This window comes from Staurois parvus, unplaced genomic scaffold (assembly GCF_062004578.1).
Source record: "Staurois parvus isolate SC_StPar_1 unplaced genomic scaffold, SC_StPar_1.0 ptg000025l, whole genome shotgun sequence".
NCBI lineage: Eukaryota > Metazoa > Chordata > Amphibia > Anura > Ranidae > Staurois > Staurois parvus.
This window is the reverse complement of record NW_028317821.1, coordinates 25,120,853-25,140,050: the sequence shown is the minus strand read 5'-3', so window position 1 is coordinate 25,140,050 and position 19,198 is coordinate 25,120,853. Positions and strand designations below refer to the sequence as shown.

The window sequence follows — 19,198 nt, the reverse complement described above, 5'->3', positions numbered from 1 at the left end:
TCAGAGCGAGCCTCACTGCCTGGAGCTCCAGGACATTGATAGGTAGAACCCTCTCCCGTGGAAGCCACAGTCTCTGAACTGTGGCTTTGTCTAGGACAGCCCTCAGTCCGTGGTTACCAATTTCCACACCGGCCGAAAGGATCTCCCTCTCTCCAAATTGTGAGTCATCAACCACCAATTCAGGCTTCGCAGTAGACAGAGACTTCAGGAGACAGAGACATGCTGTAATCCAGGGCCAGAACCTTCTTGTTCCAAATGGTCAGAATGTTCCTTTGCAGTGGTTTGTAGTGGAATTGGGCATAGGGCATTGCCTCGATCTTGGACACCATCTTCCCTAGCAACCTCATCCAGAGGCAAACGGAAGGACTCCTCTTGCCCCTCAAACTGCAAACCTCATTCCTCAGGGCGCAACATTTCCCTGGAGGCAGAAATACCTTTGCCTGAACCATGTGTAGGACCTTCCCGAAATAATCCAGTGCCGACTTCTCGAAGTTGAGCACCTAGCTCAGCTGTTCCAGGATCTGCATCATAAGGACCACATCCTGCATCAGACCTGGCACCGACTGACCTCTAAGCAACAGTTAGTCTAGATAACCTATGACCAATATCCAAAAAGTTCTGAGAAGGTCCAACACCGGAGCAAGAATTTTTGTGAAAACTCTGGAAGCCGTCGCCAGTGCAAACAGTAGTGCTATGAACTGGAAATACTGATCCCCTACTGCAAACTTCAGAAATTTTTGGTGAGGGATGAATATCAGCACATGTAGGTATGCGTCCTTGATGTCTATGGATGCTAAAAAATCTCCTTCCTGTAAAGAGGCCACTACTGACTGAATCGGTTCCATACAAAAAGACCTGACATTTAGAAACTGATTCAGACCCTTGAGGTCCAAAATGGGCCTTACGCCCGCATTTTGCTTTGGGACTGTGAAAAGGTTTGAATAAAACCCCTGAAACCTTTCGTCCACTGGAACCTCTGTGATCACCCCTTGAGACAATAGGCAATTGAGTGCCTGTAATAAAGCTCTTCTCTTCTCTGGATTCATCAGTACATTTGATTTTGGGAACCGGGGAGGGGGCAAGACTCGAAATTCTAGTCTGTACCACAGAGAAATTGTGGAAATGACCCACTTGTCTTGGTTTAGAGCCCTCCAGGCAGCAACAAAATTCAAAAGCTTTCCCCCTACTTGAACGAGTGGTGGCGCCCCTTCATAAAAAGCAGACTTTGGATCTGCCTTGGTTTAGTTTTGAACCCAGGACCTCCTCAGGTTCTGAATTCTGAGTTCTACCCCGGGAGGCTGGGACCTGTGTGTGGTGAAATGACATCCTGGTAGATGAGGGGCCAGCAATCAAAGCCTCTGACCCCTTAAAAGAAGGGCGCTTGGATTTCTTTTTAAAGAGTAGAAGTGAACTCTTTCCTCCTGAAATCGTTTGCATATACTTATTCAAATCTTCCCCAAATATTTGCTCTCCATAAAAGGGGAAACCTTTTGCACGGCAGTTCTGCCAACCAACTCTTTAGCCACAAAACCCTATGCATGTGTACTAACAAGAGGGCCAAGCAAGAAATTTTCCGAATTAAATCCATAGAGCATCCACCGCAAAACATAAAGCATTTGGAACATCCTCCAAATCCTTGGTTGGAGTATTCTCCATGCACCAATGGTCTTCCAAGCAGTTTTTAAACATGGTCAGAGAGACTCTGGCAAATGCCAATAGCTGCCACTGCTGGCTGTATGGCAGAATCTGCCAGGGAGAAGGAGGCCTTAAGGAGAGACTCCAGTTTCTTATTCGCTGGATCCTTGAAGACCTGGACATTATCCAAAGGACATATTAAAGACTTATTCGGGGATGAAACAGCCGCATCCACTGCAGGTATACACCACTTCTTAACCAACTTCTCTTCCATGGGGTACAAAAAAGAAAACTTCTTTGGTGGAACAAACACTGGGTGATCTTAATCAGCATACATAATTTGCTCCAGAAGAGGATGCACTGGAAAGGCCTGAGTACTCTGTGGAGGCTTCAATGAGCCCAGAGAAGAATAAGTAACCTCAGAGAAATAAATTGAATAATTACCGCGCTCTAATACTGCCGTACCACTAAAAAGTGAATAAAAAAAGTATAACTCTTAATTAATGTGTGGTGTGAAAGTGTCAGCTTATAAACTGCATCACCAAAAAATTTATCAAAATGTATTCCCACAATATATCATCATAAATAAAAAGTGTCAAATAAATAAAATTAAAAATATTATTTAAATTAAATACAAATATAATAATATTGCAATATAAATAATTAAAAATAAATAAATCATAAAGTCCAGTGTGCAAATAGTGCAAAAGTAATGATATTTGCACACTATTTGCACACTGGACTTTTTGAATTTATTTTTAATTAGTTATTTATATTGCAATATTATTATATTTGTATTTAATTTAAATTATATTTTTTATTTTATTTATTTGACACTTTTTATTTATGATGATATTTTGTGGGAATACATTTTGATTGATTTTTTGGTGATGCAGTTTATAAGCTGACACTTTCACACCACACATTAATTAAGAGTTATACTTTTTTTATTCACTTTTTAATGGTACGGCAGTATTAGAGCGCGGTAATTATTCAATTTATTTTTCATTTAGCACACTTCTTATGAGGATGAGCAAAAATTCCAGCGACCTAATACATTGATTGTTTACTCCAGTGGCTCACAAGTTCATTCATATAATAGAAGTAACCTCAGAGGTTTCTATCGGAGGTGGCCTTAATCCAGGTTCTGGACTAATAACCTTTGAGATTGGGAGGCAGAGACCGCCTGCTTCTCCTCAGGCTGTGACTCTTCAGATAGAGACTCTGCTGCCTGACCTTCCTCCAGTTCTCATCCTCTGGTTCCACTCAGGTTCCTGCTCCAGGGTTGGTGGTTCTAGTGATGGGGATCGGTACATTAGCGGAGGTACATTAGTGCCCCTTCCTGCTGTGCTTTCTAGAAGACATTACTTCAGTTAGCATAAAAACCTATGCATCTTTAATAATGAACACAGACCACAAGATACACCTTTGAAAGTCTTGTGCTGAAAAAAACAATGCAAATTGCTGACCTCACGGGCCACCAAAGGCAGCTCCTGGCTGCCTGGCCAATGCTCCTTCCCCCTCAGGGGAGTACTCATGTGCCCCACTGAATAGCCTGCCCTGTGTCCTGATCCCAGCAGCCCACATGTGTCCAGGCCCCTAGATAAATAAACATGGCCGACTTCCGCTTCCGGCTGCTACTGCACATGCGATCCTTGTGCACGCCTGCTGAGTGTGTGCGCACTCCGTTGTGCATGTGCTCATGGCCACAAACTTTTATCTAAAAAATGCTCCCTCTAGTGGTCCACCCAGAACAATAAGCAGGCATAAATTTTCCTGGGCAAAACACTGTGAGCACTCCTCCTGATGGCAGATTGGTCAATTGCACCAAGAAATTCCCCCTTTTCCCTCCAAAACCTGTGTTTTGGTTTTCCTTTTTCTGAGAGAAAAAAAGAGGTAGCTTACCTGTCCCGCTGCAGGTTCCTGACTATAGTCAGGCACCAACCTTCACCCATCACGACAGGCTTTGTCATACAGAAGACCTGGTCCCCAAAATGTGGACCCACTGCCTCGGACCTGTATAGCACCCCACTGGAAAGCTCCTTGGTCAGATTTATGCTGTACAGGGTTCCATCTAAACGGGGTCCAGTGCCATCGGGTTGCATTACCGGCAAAACCCCAAGGATTTTTCTCCTTATCCAGTGAGACTCGGGTACCATCCATTTTGGCTCACAGCTTTCTGAATGGATCCGATTTTAAGTACATGATTCTCAAAGGAACTGTACTAGACATGCTCCAGGAGTACAAGCAATACTTTTAGTGGCCATCCATCTTACAGACACTGGCAAAAATGCTGAAGTACTTCCTGTTTAGGAGGGGGTTATATAGGGGAGGACTTCCTCTCTGATTGGCTGGCCAATGTCCACTCACCTATAGGTGGCATATAACCCACATAGTCATGAATAGCCTGCTCTGTGTCCTGTGATGTACAATAAAATATTTTTTTTCCCTTAATTTTAATTTCAGGACTAAAGAATAAAATGATTGTATTTTTAGTCAATTTCTTCTGTATTTAATATTTTCCCAAGCAACAGGAGGTGCTATAGGCTACTTTTCAAATGTTTATCTGGTTAATCTTAGTTGCTTTTGATGAAAAACCTTGTTTACAGATTTAAATAGTTTCTGCTTAAAATAAAGACAAAGCTGGTTGAGTCAGGCATTGGCAACCCCCCACCACGCATTCATTTTGTTGAGGATCATTTTTCTTTAAATCATAAAAAAAAAAATTTATAAGCTAAAAAATAATTGCATACTATAAAAAAATCAAAACTGTTTTTTTCCCAAGTGTGACCATGATGCAAATCCAACACAACGCTTCTAAACTCATAATCATTACAGTAGTTTACAAATAGATGTTTCTCATTTGCTAGATTTCACATCTGGAAAATGAAATTCTACTGCTGCGTCAATCCGAAGGAGCAAACATAGTGTTCAGGGCAATAAATCTTCCAGAAGGAATGTCTGCTTCCAGCACTAACATCATCAACTCTCTGAATGAGTACATCCTGCACTTGTTACAGGTATGTTTTTCTGTTTCTATCAGTCAGTCTTTAATGTGATTGTAAACTCATAATCATTACAGCACCTGTTTCCTTGTCATAGGGATTGATTGACAGCAACAGGAGCCAATGGCTTTCGCTGCTATCAGTTTATCCTGTGAGGAGGGATTGAGCGTAGATTGCCGCTGCTCTCTGGCACAGTGCTGGATCGAGATCGGGCTCAGGAAAGTATAAGTAAAGTATAAGTAAAGTATAAGTATAAAGGGGGCTGGGGAGAGCTAAACACAAAAGGTTTTTTTTTACCTTAATACACAGAATGCATTAAGGTAAAAAACACATTTCATGTTAAAGACCTTTTGTTTTTCACTGAGATCCTGAAGGTGTGACAGGCATCTGTTATCACATGGATAAATAGGTGGATGTACTTATATTTTAAGCACTTGAATAGAACTTGTTATGTGCAACATTCTTAGTATGCTTTTCTAGCAATGAATATCATATACAGCAAATCAAACTGATTTAAACAAGCTTTGGGTAAATTCACATGGCAGTGAAAATGGCTATCAAGTGCTCCCCATCCACCTATCACCTATCAAGAGCTCCCAATCCACCAGGTAAGGAGTATAATGAGCTGTTCATATCAAGCTCTTCTTTGACTTTAATTGCTTGAGGACTGCCAAGAGTGTGTTAATAAGGTAAGCAGAGCAGGGCCGTGTCTATAGCAGAAAACAGCATAATGTTGGGAGCCTCTGGATATTGTTTTTATTTTTTAAACATCTTTGTTGAGAGTTAATTTAATAACATGCTACTGACAGATCTGGTGGCAATATCTTTTATTAAATAATCAGTGAACTGCTGCACTACCCCAAGTGCTTTATTGTTTGGCACATATAAAAAATATAAGTTTGTGTTGTATTTTGTGTTGCTCAAAGTGATTATTTTCATGCTACATTAAAATATTTCAGATGGCTGAGAACGGATTATAATGTGGATTTTTCTAATTTTGTGTTTTTTAGGAAATTGAATCCAAAGAACAATCTGTCTTGAAGTTAGAAGAAGCATTAGAGGAATACAAGAGGAAAATTGCTGTGATAAGACATCAGCAGGGGCTTATCTATAAGGAGTATCAGAGGTATACATAAAAACATAAGACTTTTTCTTGTGTTATATCACTTAAAATTGTTTCTTCTTGTTCTTTACATATGCACCTCTAGTATCAATATTATATAGTCAGTAGCTTAACTACAGATCTTATGCCTCATAACTAAATTTTGATTGGGCTGCTCGATGAACTCCCATTTGTCATTGATCCTAATATGTCTATATTGGGAGTAGGTTGCAGGACAGCTGTCAGTATAGTCAGTACATTACTAGAGACCAATGCTGTGGAATGAAGTTGTGTGGAAGAAGTGGGCAGTGGTGCAGGGAATTAACCATTAACCATTAACCATCATTTCCACCTAACTACTTCTGTTTTCAGTAGCTCATCAGTCTCTTTCAGCATCTCAGGTCCTAAGTGTTCAAAGCCCTCCCAACCCTTCTCCCACCAGAGCATGCAAGTGCTGAAAGAGGTGGTATATTAATAAGTTTAAAAAAAAGGAAAAGTAATAATAATGACCACAATATTTGATATTAGCACATAATTGTTAGTATTCCAGTACACAATTACTCTACAACCCTAACACAACCATCTTTAAACTGTGGGTTATTTGCAATGTATAAACAACTGTCAATTTTTACCCAAGCAGACAATGGGCTTTTTTACAGCTTGTGGAAGACTAAGGTAGGCATACAGGGTTAATTTCAGTGCTGGCTGGGGTACTGACCAGTATTCTGATGACAATTAATCTACACCATAAAAAAACTGTCAGTGTAGCAGTTAATTGATGATACATATGATTGTTATTTATAACCAATCATCCACAAAAGGTGAGAAGTCAAATATAGTTAACACAAATTAACCAATGGAATAAAGTCCACATAATCTGTAAGTGCTGGTGCTGTGCAAGAAGCCGGAGCCCAAAAGGATAGAAAAAGTCCTTCGCCTTCCACCCAATCACACAGCCTCTTACCAGAGAGCTTGACCACCCGAGGGACTGGTCAAACAGCGCAGTTATCAGGCTCAGCTGATGTATCAAGGACTGGCAGATAGTGCTCCCAGAAAATCCAGACTATGTATAAGATATCCTGTGAATCAAAAAGCTCTTAGATGGCAGATGTCTCTCCACACAGTGAATACCCAAGAGGGAAAAAGTAACTGCTCATAGTGTAATATGTAAAAGATGTGTTAATGTATTTAAAGTATTGCACTTACATACAGCAGAATAAACATCAGCATGTCTGTATAAAACTTTCCATCCATCAAAATGGCTGCGGTCCGTAGCAGTGCGTAGTGATGTCACATGTCAAGGCTGCACCCTACAGGTTTCATTACTCATAGGACGTCGTCATTGGTGTTGTCAGCACGCGATGTCGTACCCAATAAATAGGGAGAGACCCTCCTTCCTTATTAATTGCTCTCCATTAACTGGAAAAGTCCCAACGGATCGGAAATTAGATTAGCCAACCGGGGTCCACCAATCAATGTTAACTGCGCTCCAAATATCGGAAGTAGGCCTCTGTGTAGAACAACCCCCAAAATATCAGTTTCTAAGTCTTTTAAACTAAATAAAAAATAGATTGTAAAAAATAGGTGGCCAGAAAGATAAATTTGGAACTTTCAAAATTACCTACAGGTCAATTATACACCCAATTTAAGGGAAGATTGATTGTTTAACAGGATAAATCATATATATAGCACCTATGGACAGAACTATCTTGTGGAGGAAACTGAATACACACCATATAAAAAAACTTTAAAACAAATTGTCAATAATTAAAATTACAAAAATCTTTATAAATAATTATAAAAAATCTTTGATAAATATTTTAAATAAATATAAAAAAAATATATATAAAACGTAACTATTATTAATAAAGGCATTCACATTCCATTCTATATTAAGCCCAAATGGAACATAGGTCTTTAAAGAATAAATCCAAAAAGTTTCTAATTTAGAGATTTCTCATCTCACATGATTCCCTCTCCAACCAGGAGTATATTTATCAATTGCTATAAATAAGGTTCCTTCCGGATTTTTATTATGCTGCAACGCATAATGCCTGGACACACTATGGTTAAGGAACCCTTTCCGTATGTTCTTAATGTGCTCATTAAGTCTGGTGCGCAATATGCATACAGTGCGGCCCACATATTGTAGGCCGCACGAACACTGGATCAAATATACCACATATCTTGTACATGTGATAAGCTGCTTAATATTGTATGACTTAAATGTACAAGTAGATTTAAAGGAGTCAATTTTCTTGCGCGCAGGAGAATTAACGCCACAGACCTTGCACTTCATGCAGAAATAATATCCACTCATTCCCTGAAAAAACAGTGGCCTTATAGGGGATTCCAAATCATTCGGAGCTATACTGAGCCGCAAAGGTGGAACCCCCCTAAAAACAACCGAAGGTGCCTCGGGGAGTAAAGGGCCCAGAACCCTACAATTCTTAAGGACATTCCAATGTCTAAAAAGAATTCTTTTAACATCATAATGCTGCGTGGAATAGGTGGTAAAAAAAGTATGATTAAATGAAGAATCCATTTGTGCCACTTGTTTTGGTCTTAACATAGCCTCTCTGTCTTTTTGATCAACTTGGAGAAAGGCTTCTTCCAACTCATCAGAGGTATAACCCTATCCAGAAGCCTTTGTTTCAAAAAACCAACCTCACCAAGAAAATCATTGTGAAATGTGCAATTTCTCTTAAGTCTATAGAATTGACTTTTAGGAACCAATCTAAGCCATGCCGCATGATGACAGCTTTTGACATCTATGAAACCGTTACGATCTGTTTCCTTAAAGAACATACTTGACCTTCCAAAATTCTAATCCTGAGGTCCAAGAAATGAATCTTTGTTACTCGCCTCATGCTGAAGAAGAATACCCCGATCATTGGTATTAAGATGGTCAATCAACTGGCCCAAAGAATCAAAGTCACAATTCCAGAGAAGGAGGACATGATCTATATACCTTCTCCAGAAAACCAATTCTGGCCTGTGCTGCTTATAGATGACGTCCTCCTCCCATTTAGCCATAAACAGATTGGCCATACTGGGCGCAAATGTGGCCCCCATGGCTACTCCGCTATCTTGAAGAAAATAGGTATCATTATGCCAAAAATAATTATGACCCATTGCAAAGTCCATCAACGAGAGAATAAACTTCCATTGCGGACTCATCAATGTCATATCAGTACAAAGATAATATTCAACCGCCTCCCTCCCATGTTGGTGCAAAATTATAGTGCATAGAGATGCCACATCAGCGGTCGCCAAAATATAATTTTCTCTCCCTGTGATAGACCCTAATAAATTAATAACCTGAGCGTAACCTTCAAAACCGAAGGGTTTTCCATCACCAATGGCTGCAGAAACAAATCCACATACTTACCCACCCTGAAAGTAACCAAATCAATTCCGCTTATGATCAGCCTACCAGGGGGGTTAAGTGGGTTTTTATGTACCTAAGGTAAATAATAAATTACTGGTACACGAGGAGCCACTGGAACCAAAAAGCATTTCTCCTTCTTGGTTATAGGTTTTCAGGAGTATCCCTCTGCAACCAACGCTTGTAACTCCTTTTTTAACTTGATCGTAGGATTCCCATTCAAAATAGAGTATGTCTCTCTATCTGAAAGCAATCAATTTACACTGCTTGGACAACTAAACATATTCCGCTTACTGCAGAGCCTGTAAAGAGGCATCTGTGATTAGCAACAACAATTCTTAAGTCTCCTCCTTTATGGCTGACATCAGCTGTTCATGATTGGAATTGTCACCGGGGGGTAGAGTTCAAGGACAACAGCAACCTTTGCAATCCCTAAGCTGGCCAATCATGGTCTCTGCTGAACTGGCTGAATTTTGATCCATTTATGGGCAGGCTGGTTGTACACAAGTCAATCTATCAACCTGTGTACAATCAGCCTGCTAGAAAATGTTCTACCAGTCAATGCTGCCAGCTATAGTCGGTAGTGCTGATCAGTATATTTTGATGGTGGAGAAGTCTCCCGCTATCACAATACAAAGGCTTAATGGAAGGGTTTTCTCCCATCCACATTGAGTGTGGATGGGGGAATCGAGGAATTTTCTTTCGTTCAACCCACTGGTGTAGAGCCTGCCTTACTGATACAGTACTGGAGTAGTGTTAAATTTACAAGTGCACAGATCCTCTTTGTTTAATTTGCCCATCTAATGGGGCCACCTTCCACCTCCAGGCACCATAGCTGCCGCAAGGGCTCATAACACTATTGTTACGCCATTGTATGTAGTACCAAATATATGAAAAATACTACAAACATTAGGTGTCCCTCACCATGCTATACCTTATATCTCCATTATAAACATTGCACATAGATCTAGGGCAGATGGGCTTACTCTTGCTGCCACCCATACATGACTGAGGCCTGAAAATGAACTATGCTTTTTGATGCACGTCATGCCTTCTAACTGGAAAACTTGTATCCACCCCTAGAAACTTAACAATACATTGTTAGGAACACTAAAAATTTGGAGAACGACTTTTATTATAAAATACTGATTCTGTTGTTGCACTGTTTTGTTTATAGTGATGTTAAAAGAGAAGTATGGCTTTACTTAAAAGAAAAACAAACATTCATACACACCTAGGTGGCTTTACTTAAAAGAAAAACAAACATTCATACACACCTAGGTGGATGCAGCATCTATCTGATGCTGCATCTCTCTTCTGCTGGCTCTGCACTGAGAACTGAGCAATCAAATACTGCTAAACAATCTGTTCTCCCCTCTGCTCTGAACAGAGAGCGTGACTGTCATCACTGGCTCTCTGCTCTGCCCTTCCAGAGCTCACTGGAGCTCTGGGTTGTGGAGGGATGGGAGTGGCTGGTTCAGGCTCACCGCTGCTCACTAGCTTGGCTCGCTAGAGACATACTTCTTTAAAGGGATCTTTTCTTATGCCTTTTGTAGGGTAATGCAAAAGGGTCACTTAACTAGTAACCTCCACATCAGCATATTTCCTTACTCCCATGCTGCTTAGCTCTGCCTGCAGAGAGTAAAGTAACATCAAGAGCATCTGGGCATAGGTGAGCATATAACAACACTCTGCGGCTCGTGATTGGCCTAGTGTTGTCACATGAGTTGAGAAGAAGTCTTAAGTCCTGTGTGCGTTTCCACAAGTTGATTTGGAGCCTGTACAGGGATTTTTCCCTAATCCTGCTGGCTGAATGGAGCAGCGTAAGAGCAAGGAATAGTGAGTATGTGCTGGATGCAGACTAAGCCAAATAGACCAAGGTTAGTGACAAAAAGGTAGGTCTACAGACCTACTGCTGTGGAGGGTGAACCTTATCGCTCAAGCTGTATTACACGGGAGGCTCTTCATTGAAGGTGTACAATATAACAAATAAAAACAATGTCTCCCATATATGTTTCTTATTGATACAGTGAAAGAGAAACATGGCAGCAAGAAGTAGAGAAGTTTAAAGATGAAAATTCAAACTTGGAAAATCAGAAAGAACAGGATGCAGTGCAAATAAAAGAATATATGGTAAGTACACATTTGATGCAAATGTGTAGGTTTGCCATACCTTATGTGGTGGCTTCCCTAAAGCAGACACTGGGTAACGGGTGGACTGACAACTCATGGGGCCCCCGGGCAATAGGGGATCATGGGGCCCCTGTGTCCTTGCCCAAACTCCAAAAAAGCCTATGAAAAAGGTACCAGGGGCATCTCATGGGGCCCCCTACTGACCCCGGGCCCTTGGGCAGTGCCTGATTTTCCAAATGGTCAGTCCGCCCCTGCTGGGTAATGACTGCAGGTAACTACAGATTTCTCCCAGACCATTCAAAGATTCCAAAAACATGGGCTGGTCTGATGATCAGATATCTACCAAAACTGGCATGGTCACTCTCTGACATGCTACATGTGCCTTCCTGTTGACTACCAAATGTAATTGATGGCCTCACTTGAGTAGGAATCAGAAGGGATTGGAAGATGCCTTGGTTTCTATTAAAACACCCTAGATTTTAGTGATCCCAGGTTTCTTTGAAATTTAAATGTAAATGCCTGGGCAAGACTACTATAAAGCCAGTTTAAGTGACTCATCCTATCCAGCCAGGTTCCCAAATAGGTTAACTCGGACATTCAGATGAGGACCCTTATATTAAACAGTTTTTTAAAAAAAATTAGGTAGCACATATAACGTGGTATCCCTAAGTGAATGTGCAAGACAGGCACTGACATAAAGGTAGAGGTGTTTGTAGGGCTTAAAATGGGGGAAGGTGTGTGTTGCTTAAAACACTTTGAAAACACATCAGCTCTCAATTGGGAAAAATATCATGCTGGATATCTATACTGATATGGACTGGGTAATGTGTTAGGAACATAAGGATGCCCCATCTTTTGATGGAAATGAAAATTATCATCCTACAGAGGACTAAATTCAAAGACACCCCAAAAATCAAAGTGAAAAGATGATGCAGCAGGGTAGTCCATATTGTTGAAATTTCATTGCAGCAGCTCAAAATGGTATTCAGTAGCTGATATGGCCCCCACGTGCTTGTATGCATGCCTTACAACGTCCGGGCATGCTCCTAATGAGATGATGGATGGTGTCCTGGGGTATTTCCTCCCAGATCTGGACCAGGGCATCAATGAGCTCCTGGACAGTCAGAGGTGCAACCTGGCAGTGTCAGATGGGCTGAAACATGATATCCCAGAGGTGTTCTATTGGGTTTAGGTCAGGCGAGTATGGGGGTCATTCAATAGTATCAATTCCATCATCCTTCAGGAACTGCCTACATACTCTCGCCACATGAGGCTGGGCATTGTCATGCACCAGGAGGAATCCAGGACCCACTGCACCAGCGTAGGGTCTGACGATGGGTCCAAGAATTTCATCCCGATCCCTAATGTCAGTCAGGGTGCCATTATCTAGCCTGTAGAGCTCTGCGTATCCCTCCATGCATATGACTCCCCAGACCATCACTGACCCACCACCAAAATGGTCATGCTGAACGATATTACAAGCAGCATAACATTATCCATGGCTTCTCCAGACCCTTTCACGTCTGTCACATGTGTTCAGGGTGAACCAGCTCTCATCTGTGAAAAGCATAGGGTGCCAGTGGTAGACCTACCAATTCTGGTGTTCAATGGCAAATGCCAATCGAGCTGTGTGGTGCCGGGCAGTGAGCACAGGGCCCGCTAGAGGATGTTGGGTCCTCAGGCCACCCTCATGATGTCTGTTTCTGAATGTTTGGTCAGAGACATTCACACCTGTACCCTGCTGGAGGTCATTTTGTAGGGCTCTGGCAGTGCTCATCCTATTCCTCCTTGCACAAAGGAGCAGATACCGGTCCTGCTGATGGGTTAAGGACCTTCTACGGCCCTGTCCAGCTTTTCCAGAGTAACTGCCTGTCTCCTGGAATCTTCTCCATGCTCTTGAGACTGTGCTGGAAGACACCGCAAACCTTCTGGCAATGGCACATCCTGGAGGAGTTGGACTGCTTGTGCAACCTCTGTAGGGTCCAGGTATCGCCTCATGCTACCAGTAGAGACACTGACCCTAGCCAAATGCAAAATTGGTGAAAAACAGTCAGACAAGAAGAGTGGGGGAAAAAATGTCAGTGGCCTCCACCTGTAAAACCATTCCTGTGTTGGGGGTCGTCTTATTGTTGCCCATCTAGTGCACCTGTTGTTAATTTCATTAACACCAAAGCAGCTGAAACTGAATAACAACCCCCTCTACTACTTAACTGACCATATCAATATCCCAGGAGTTTAATTGACTTGATGCTATACTCTGATTAAAAAGTGTTCCTTTAATTTTTCTGAGCAGTGTATATATCCAAAAGTATTGGGGGACCTGCTTTTACACGCACATGAACTTTAATGGCAGTCTTAGTCCATAGGTATCAATTTTGAGTTGGCCCACCCTTTGCAGCTATAACAGCTTCAACTCTTCTGGGAAGGCTGTCCAAAAGGTTTAGGAGTGTGTCTATGGGAATGTTTGGCCATTCTTCCAGAAGTCAGGTACTGATGTCGGATGAGAAGGTCTTGCTTGCATTCTCCTCTCTATTTAATACCAAAGGTGTTCTTTCGGGTTGAGGTCAGGACTCTGTGCAGACCAGTCAAGTTCCTCCACCCAAAAATCGCTCATCCATGTCTTTATGGACCTTGCTTTGTGCACTAGTGTGCGGTCATGTTGGAACAGGAAGGGGCCTTCCCCAATCTGTAACCATAACGTTGGGAGCATGAAATTGTCCAAAATATCTTGGTATGCTGATGCCTTAAGAGTTCCCTTCACTGGAACTAAAGAGCCAAGCCCAACCCCTGAAAAACAACCTCACACCATAATCCCCCTCCACCAAACTTTACACTTTGCACAATGCAGTCAGGCAAGTACCGTTCTCCTGTCAACCGCTAAACCCAAAAACGTCAATGGACAAATGGACCTTGCGCAGGTGGCAACCTATCACGGTACCACGCTTGAATTCAATGAGTTCCTGATAGCAACCCATTCTTTCACAAATGTTTGTAGAAGCAGTCTGCATGCCTATCTGCTTGATTTTATACACCTGTGGCCATGGAGGTGATTGAAACAGCTGAATCCAATTATTTGGAGGGGTGTCCGAATACCTTTTGGCAATATTTTGTGTGTGTGTGTTCCATCATGCCATACCATCAGGGAGGTGTGTGATTGGCCTCAAATTTATTCTGCAGCTGAAAAACCACCCCAAACATAGAGCCATATCATTAAGAACTATTTTCAGTGTAAAGAAGAACAAGGAGCCCTGAAAGTGATGGTTTGGCTCGCACAGAGCCCTGTTCTCAACATCATGGAGTCTTTCTGGTTTTACATGAAGAGACAGAAGGATTTGAGGCAGCCTGCATCCACAGAAGATCTGTAGTTACTCCTCCAAGAGGTTTGGAACAACCTACCCGCTGAGTTCCTTCAAAAACTGTGTGCAAGCGTACCTATAGAGGAATTTACAGTTTTATTTCTGAAAGCATTCATAATTCACAGCATTGTTTCACAACTGCCTATAACTTTGCACAGTGCTATATATATAAAATATATGTGGGGGGAGGATGTATGCATGCGTTTTACATATTCACATAAGTCCCTGCCTTCAAGGAGCTTGCAAGGTCCCTAACACACATAAATACATACACATACTAGGGCCAATTTATACAGGAGCCAGTTAACCCACGTGTATGTCTTTGGAGAATCCAGAGTACCCAGATGAATCCCACACAAGCACAGGGTGAACATGCACAATTCCAGAAAGTGGTGCCCTGGTTGGGGTTCAAAGTGAGGACCTCATTGCTATAAGGCAAGGGTGCTTACCACTAAGCCACTGTGCTCCAGGGAAAGGATTCTGCACAACCAGATGGCAATTCAACACACAATTTGTGCAAATACTGCATAGTCACCTGTGTCCGTGTGTGCCTGTGTTTGTACCAGGCTTTATTGTCAAAGCTTAATTGAACAAGCTGAAGTAAGGCTGGCCATACATTATACAATTATCTGGAGATTTGTGGTTTAGATTTACCAAAAACCATATAATAGAAGGATAAACCTAAACAGAAAATTGGAAGATAATTGTATAATGTATGGCCAGCCTAAGATGCTGATTGGCTACCATGCACAGCTGCTCTAGATTCTGAGTGCACCAGTTTTAATCAGTGTCCCCCTCAGTCATTTTGGAGGATGCCATCTTTAATGGATTGCTTCTTGTATTATTAATGAGCTTTCTTACTCTCTCCACAACAGAAATTGTTAGAATCATTAAAAATTGGTCCAGATGAAATTAAAAAACTGCTGGCAGAAATCTCAAGAAAGATGACTGTATTGAGAGTAAATGAAAAGTCCCTAACCAGGCGATATACAACTTTACTGGAAATGGAACAGCATCTGCGTAAAGAAAATAGCAAACTCAGGGATGACATATCTGACATGGAGGTTGCAGTAGGGGAAAGAATCGGGTACCTGCAGAGGTATAAGGTATGAAGAAAGTTCCTGTGGTATGCGGTTTTTTCTGATGAAATGTAATTCACCATTTCAATACCATTTGTTTTCTATGTAAAAATGAAATGCTTTGTAAAATGTTTTTTCCTTTAACAGTATGACTTTACACCGTAAAATGTCTTAACTGATGTATGTGCAAAACCTATTTTTCACATCTTTACAGAGCCTAGACATGGGTTTTAGTGTTTTGTTGTGGATTTTTCTATTATATTCATATTATTTGGGAAAGCAATTAATCTCTAATTGCAGTCAGGGGTTCTAAATTACTGGCTGGTAATATACATTCACAGCAGATTAAGTTACTAGGATATGTTATAGGCTTACTGAAAAATTGACGGAAAGCATACTGGCATTGTGACATATCAACAAAACCTTATTGGAAAAAGAACTTACAAACAGTTTAGATAAAAATAGACTTATAACATCAAATCCAATCCGTAGTGTTCCCTGCAGGGATATCTGTGTGTGATCTCTTTCCTACCAACTCATTCACTGCTGAGCATATGGCATTCTAGCTGACACATTTCAAGAACAGTCCCTGTCCCTGAGAACTCTGTGTAAGGTAGCATGCACGCAAGTTAGCGTTAATAGCGAGAAAGTCAGTAGGAGGGATATCACACCCAGGTGTCACTGTTGGGAAGGCTGCCATTGGATTTGATGTGGTGAGCCTATTTTTATGTTCATTGTAAGTACCAGTTGTTTCTTACAATACATTTTGTTCAATGGTATGTTACAATGCCAGTGTGCTGTCTGTCTTATTTTTTTTTATATACTTAAGAGATGCCTAGCCTGAAGGTGAAAGCTGCAAGTTTTGTGGATACCTAATATGACCAGAGACATAATGTTGTGACGTTTGCTGGCGAAAAATATATATATTTGCATGCTTGTATCATTTTAACGTGTAAGCACTGTCATTTGTTTTGTTGTCTACATTAAAGGGCTGTAATGGCCATAAAGTGTCACTAAGGGCATTTATTTTTTGTTTTAGATACAGTGGAGAGGAGTTAGAACCCCTGTCAGGTTTTATAGCTGCCTCTGCCACCATTAGGGAGATTTATCCTCTATATTTGTCCTGTTTACTATTATCACTGAAAGTGAAAGTAAAAAGAAAATCCCAAATTCAGGGTTGATATCAGAACAGGAATAGAGGGAAAATCTTCCAATGGGGACACTAGTTCTGGTGACTTTCACTTTAGAGGGATTACCTCTCACTTCATGTTATGGTTACAGGACAAGAAGGGGACAAGGGTTATAGCCCTCCCTTACTCTATTGAAAATAAAAAAAAGTTTTTCTTTTTGTGAAGCTTTAAGACAAAGTTGCTTGTGGCAATCTCACACAAGGCAAAATGTTCTCCTAGTTAGTCAAATAAGAAAGGTGGTAAGATGTCTTATATGTTGTAAAAAAATAATCTGACTTGGTTGATGGTGCAGAGTGCACCTGGCTTGGTGAACATCCAGCATAAATCAAATTTTTGCCATAGTGTGGAAGCTCTCTACTGCCCACTGGAGCCCCAGCATGGTTCCATGGCAGTTCAGTGTGTATGAAGTGAAAGGATGAGATTGCCAAGCTGTAGGGATCAGTCCAGGTATGAATTGATAACAATCACAATTAAATTGGGATATCAAGAGTTGACAATCAGTAAATCGTAGACCCTTTTATTATGACAACTAAAAATTCATATCTGGGGCAATCCCTATGGCTTGGTGCTCTCATCCTTTTACTCCTCTTGAAGTAAATTGCCTTCCCAATTAATCACAGAGGGCCATCCAACAAAGTCTTTCTTGCAGTGTAGAGTGTAGACAGGTATTGCTACCTGGTGATAAAGGGAAGGTGATAACCAAAATGTTAAAAATCTCGATGACCCTCACTGTACACAACACATAGGGCAGTGTACTGCACATCATCTTTAAGTCAAGTACCTCTGTCACTATTCATCATTTTTTCACTCTTCCTGGTATTCAGGTTAAACTGTTGTGTGTTGTTGTAGTGCTTACACATTGTTAAATTTGACTGTCCCATCTAAATATAATGTATATCCTAGCATTTCCTTAATTTTCAGAGATCTGACCCAACAGGACACATTATACTTGTGCTACTGGGGTGGCTGCAAAGAATAGGATTATCTATCAAGGGAATTAGTTATACTTACCTGCAATATATATTTTCTCCACAGCCATGATAAACCCTAGGGCCCCTCACCGCATTGTATATAGAAAATTTTCTTTTAGTTTATTAGTTTTGCTATTTATCTATAATAGCATTCTTCTCTGATGACAAATGATTTGGAGTGCGGCCCATCTTTTAATCTCTTACATGCACACAGTTGATTCAGGCATTTATTTTAACCTGCTTGATTATTATGGGAAACAAACTTGGTATTAAAGATATTACATTTTTAAAATTGTCTTTTTTTTCCTCTTTAACAGGAAATCGCTGCTTTCAAAATGGCGGCTTTACAAAAAGCCTTGGATTACAGTGTACCTTCTTCAGAGTTAGAAATGGCCAATAAACAGTACAATGAGCTAACTGCCAAATATAGGGATATGCTGCAGAAGGATAATCTGCTTGTACAGAGGACAGCAAACCTAGAGCATTTGGAGGTAACTTTTTTGCATCCACCATGTAATATTTATAATAATAATAATAATAATAATAATAACAACTTGCAGACCAGTATTACTTCTGCCCAGCTGATGTAAATCTAGGGGCATATGTATAGGGAGAGCTAGCAACAAATTTTATACTGTATAAACTGGCATTGTTTAGTAAATTTATCTTGTTATATATCACACACACTCTTCACCTTGTGTCTAGGGTAAGAGTGGTCAGTCAGGATTTAAATGGATGAATTTTTCTTCCACCTTTTTTAACTGAAAAACTGAATAAAACTGATCATTGCAAAAGGGCCCAAATGGTGGCCATATTAAAAGGGCCCTTTACTGGTGGCTATATAGAAAGGGCCCTTTAGCAGTGGCCATATAGAATGGGCACCTTACTGGTGGCCAAATAGAAAGGGCACCTTACTGGTGGCCATATAGAAAGGGCACCTTACTGGTGGCCATATAGAAAGGGCACCTTACTGGTGGCCATATAGAAAGGGCACCTTACTGGTGGCCATATAGAAAGGGCACCTCACTGGTGGCCATATAGAAGGGACACTTTACCTATGGCCATATAGAAGGGGCACTTTGCCCGTGGCCATATAGAAAGGGCACTTTACCTGTGGCCATATAGAATGGCCACTTTACCAGTGGCCATGTAAAAAGGGCACTTTACCCGTGGCCATGTAAAAAGGGCACTTTACCCGTGGCTGTGTAAGAAGGGCACTTTACCGGTGGCCATATCAAAAGGGTCTTTTACTGGTGGCCATATAAAAAAGGGTATTTTACCGGTGGCTATAAAAAAAAGGGTACTTTACCTGTGGCCATATAGAATTGGCACTTTACCC

The 19,198-nt window shown here is 41.1% G+C and overlaps 1 protein-coding gene across 1 annotated transcript in view; it reads left to right on the top strand.

Moving 5' to 3' along the window:
* Positions 1–19,198, top strand: part of CEP290 (centrosomal protein 290) — a 239,857-nt gene that overhangs the window by 79,109 nt on the left and 141,550 nt on the right. The window contains exons 21-25 of the mRNA XM_089652468.1: positions 4,506–4,655; positions 5,651–5,766; positions 11,161–11,263; positions 15,495–15,725; positions 18,177–18,350. Coding sequence (XP_089508594.1) covers positions 4,506–4,655; positions 5,651–5,766; positions 11,161–11,263; positions 15,495–15,725; positions 18,177–18,350 — 774 coding nt within the window. The remainder of the gene's footprint in view (positions 1–4,505; positions 4,656–5,650; positions 5,767–11,160; positions 11,264–15,494; positions 15,726–18,176; positions 18,351–19,198) is intronic.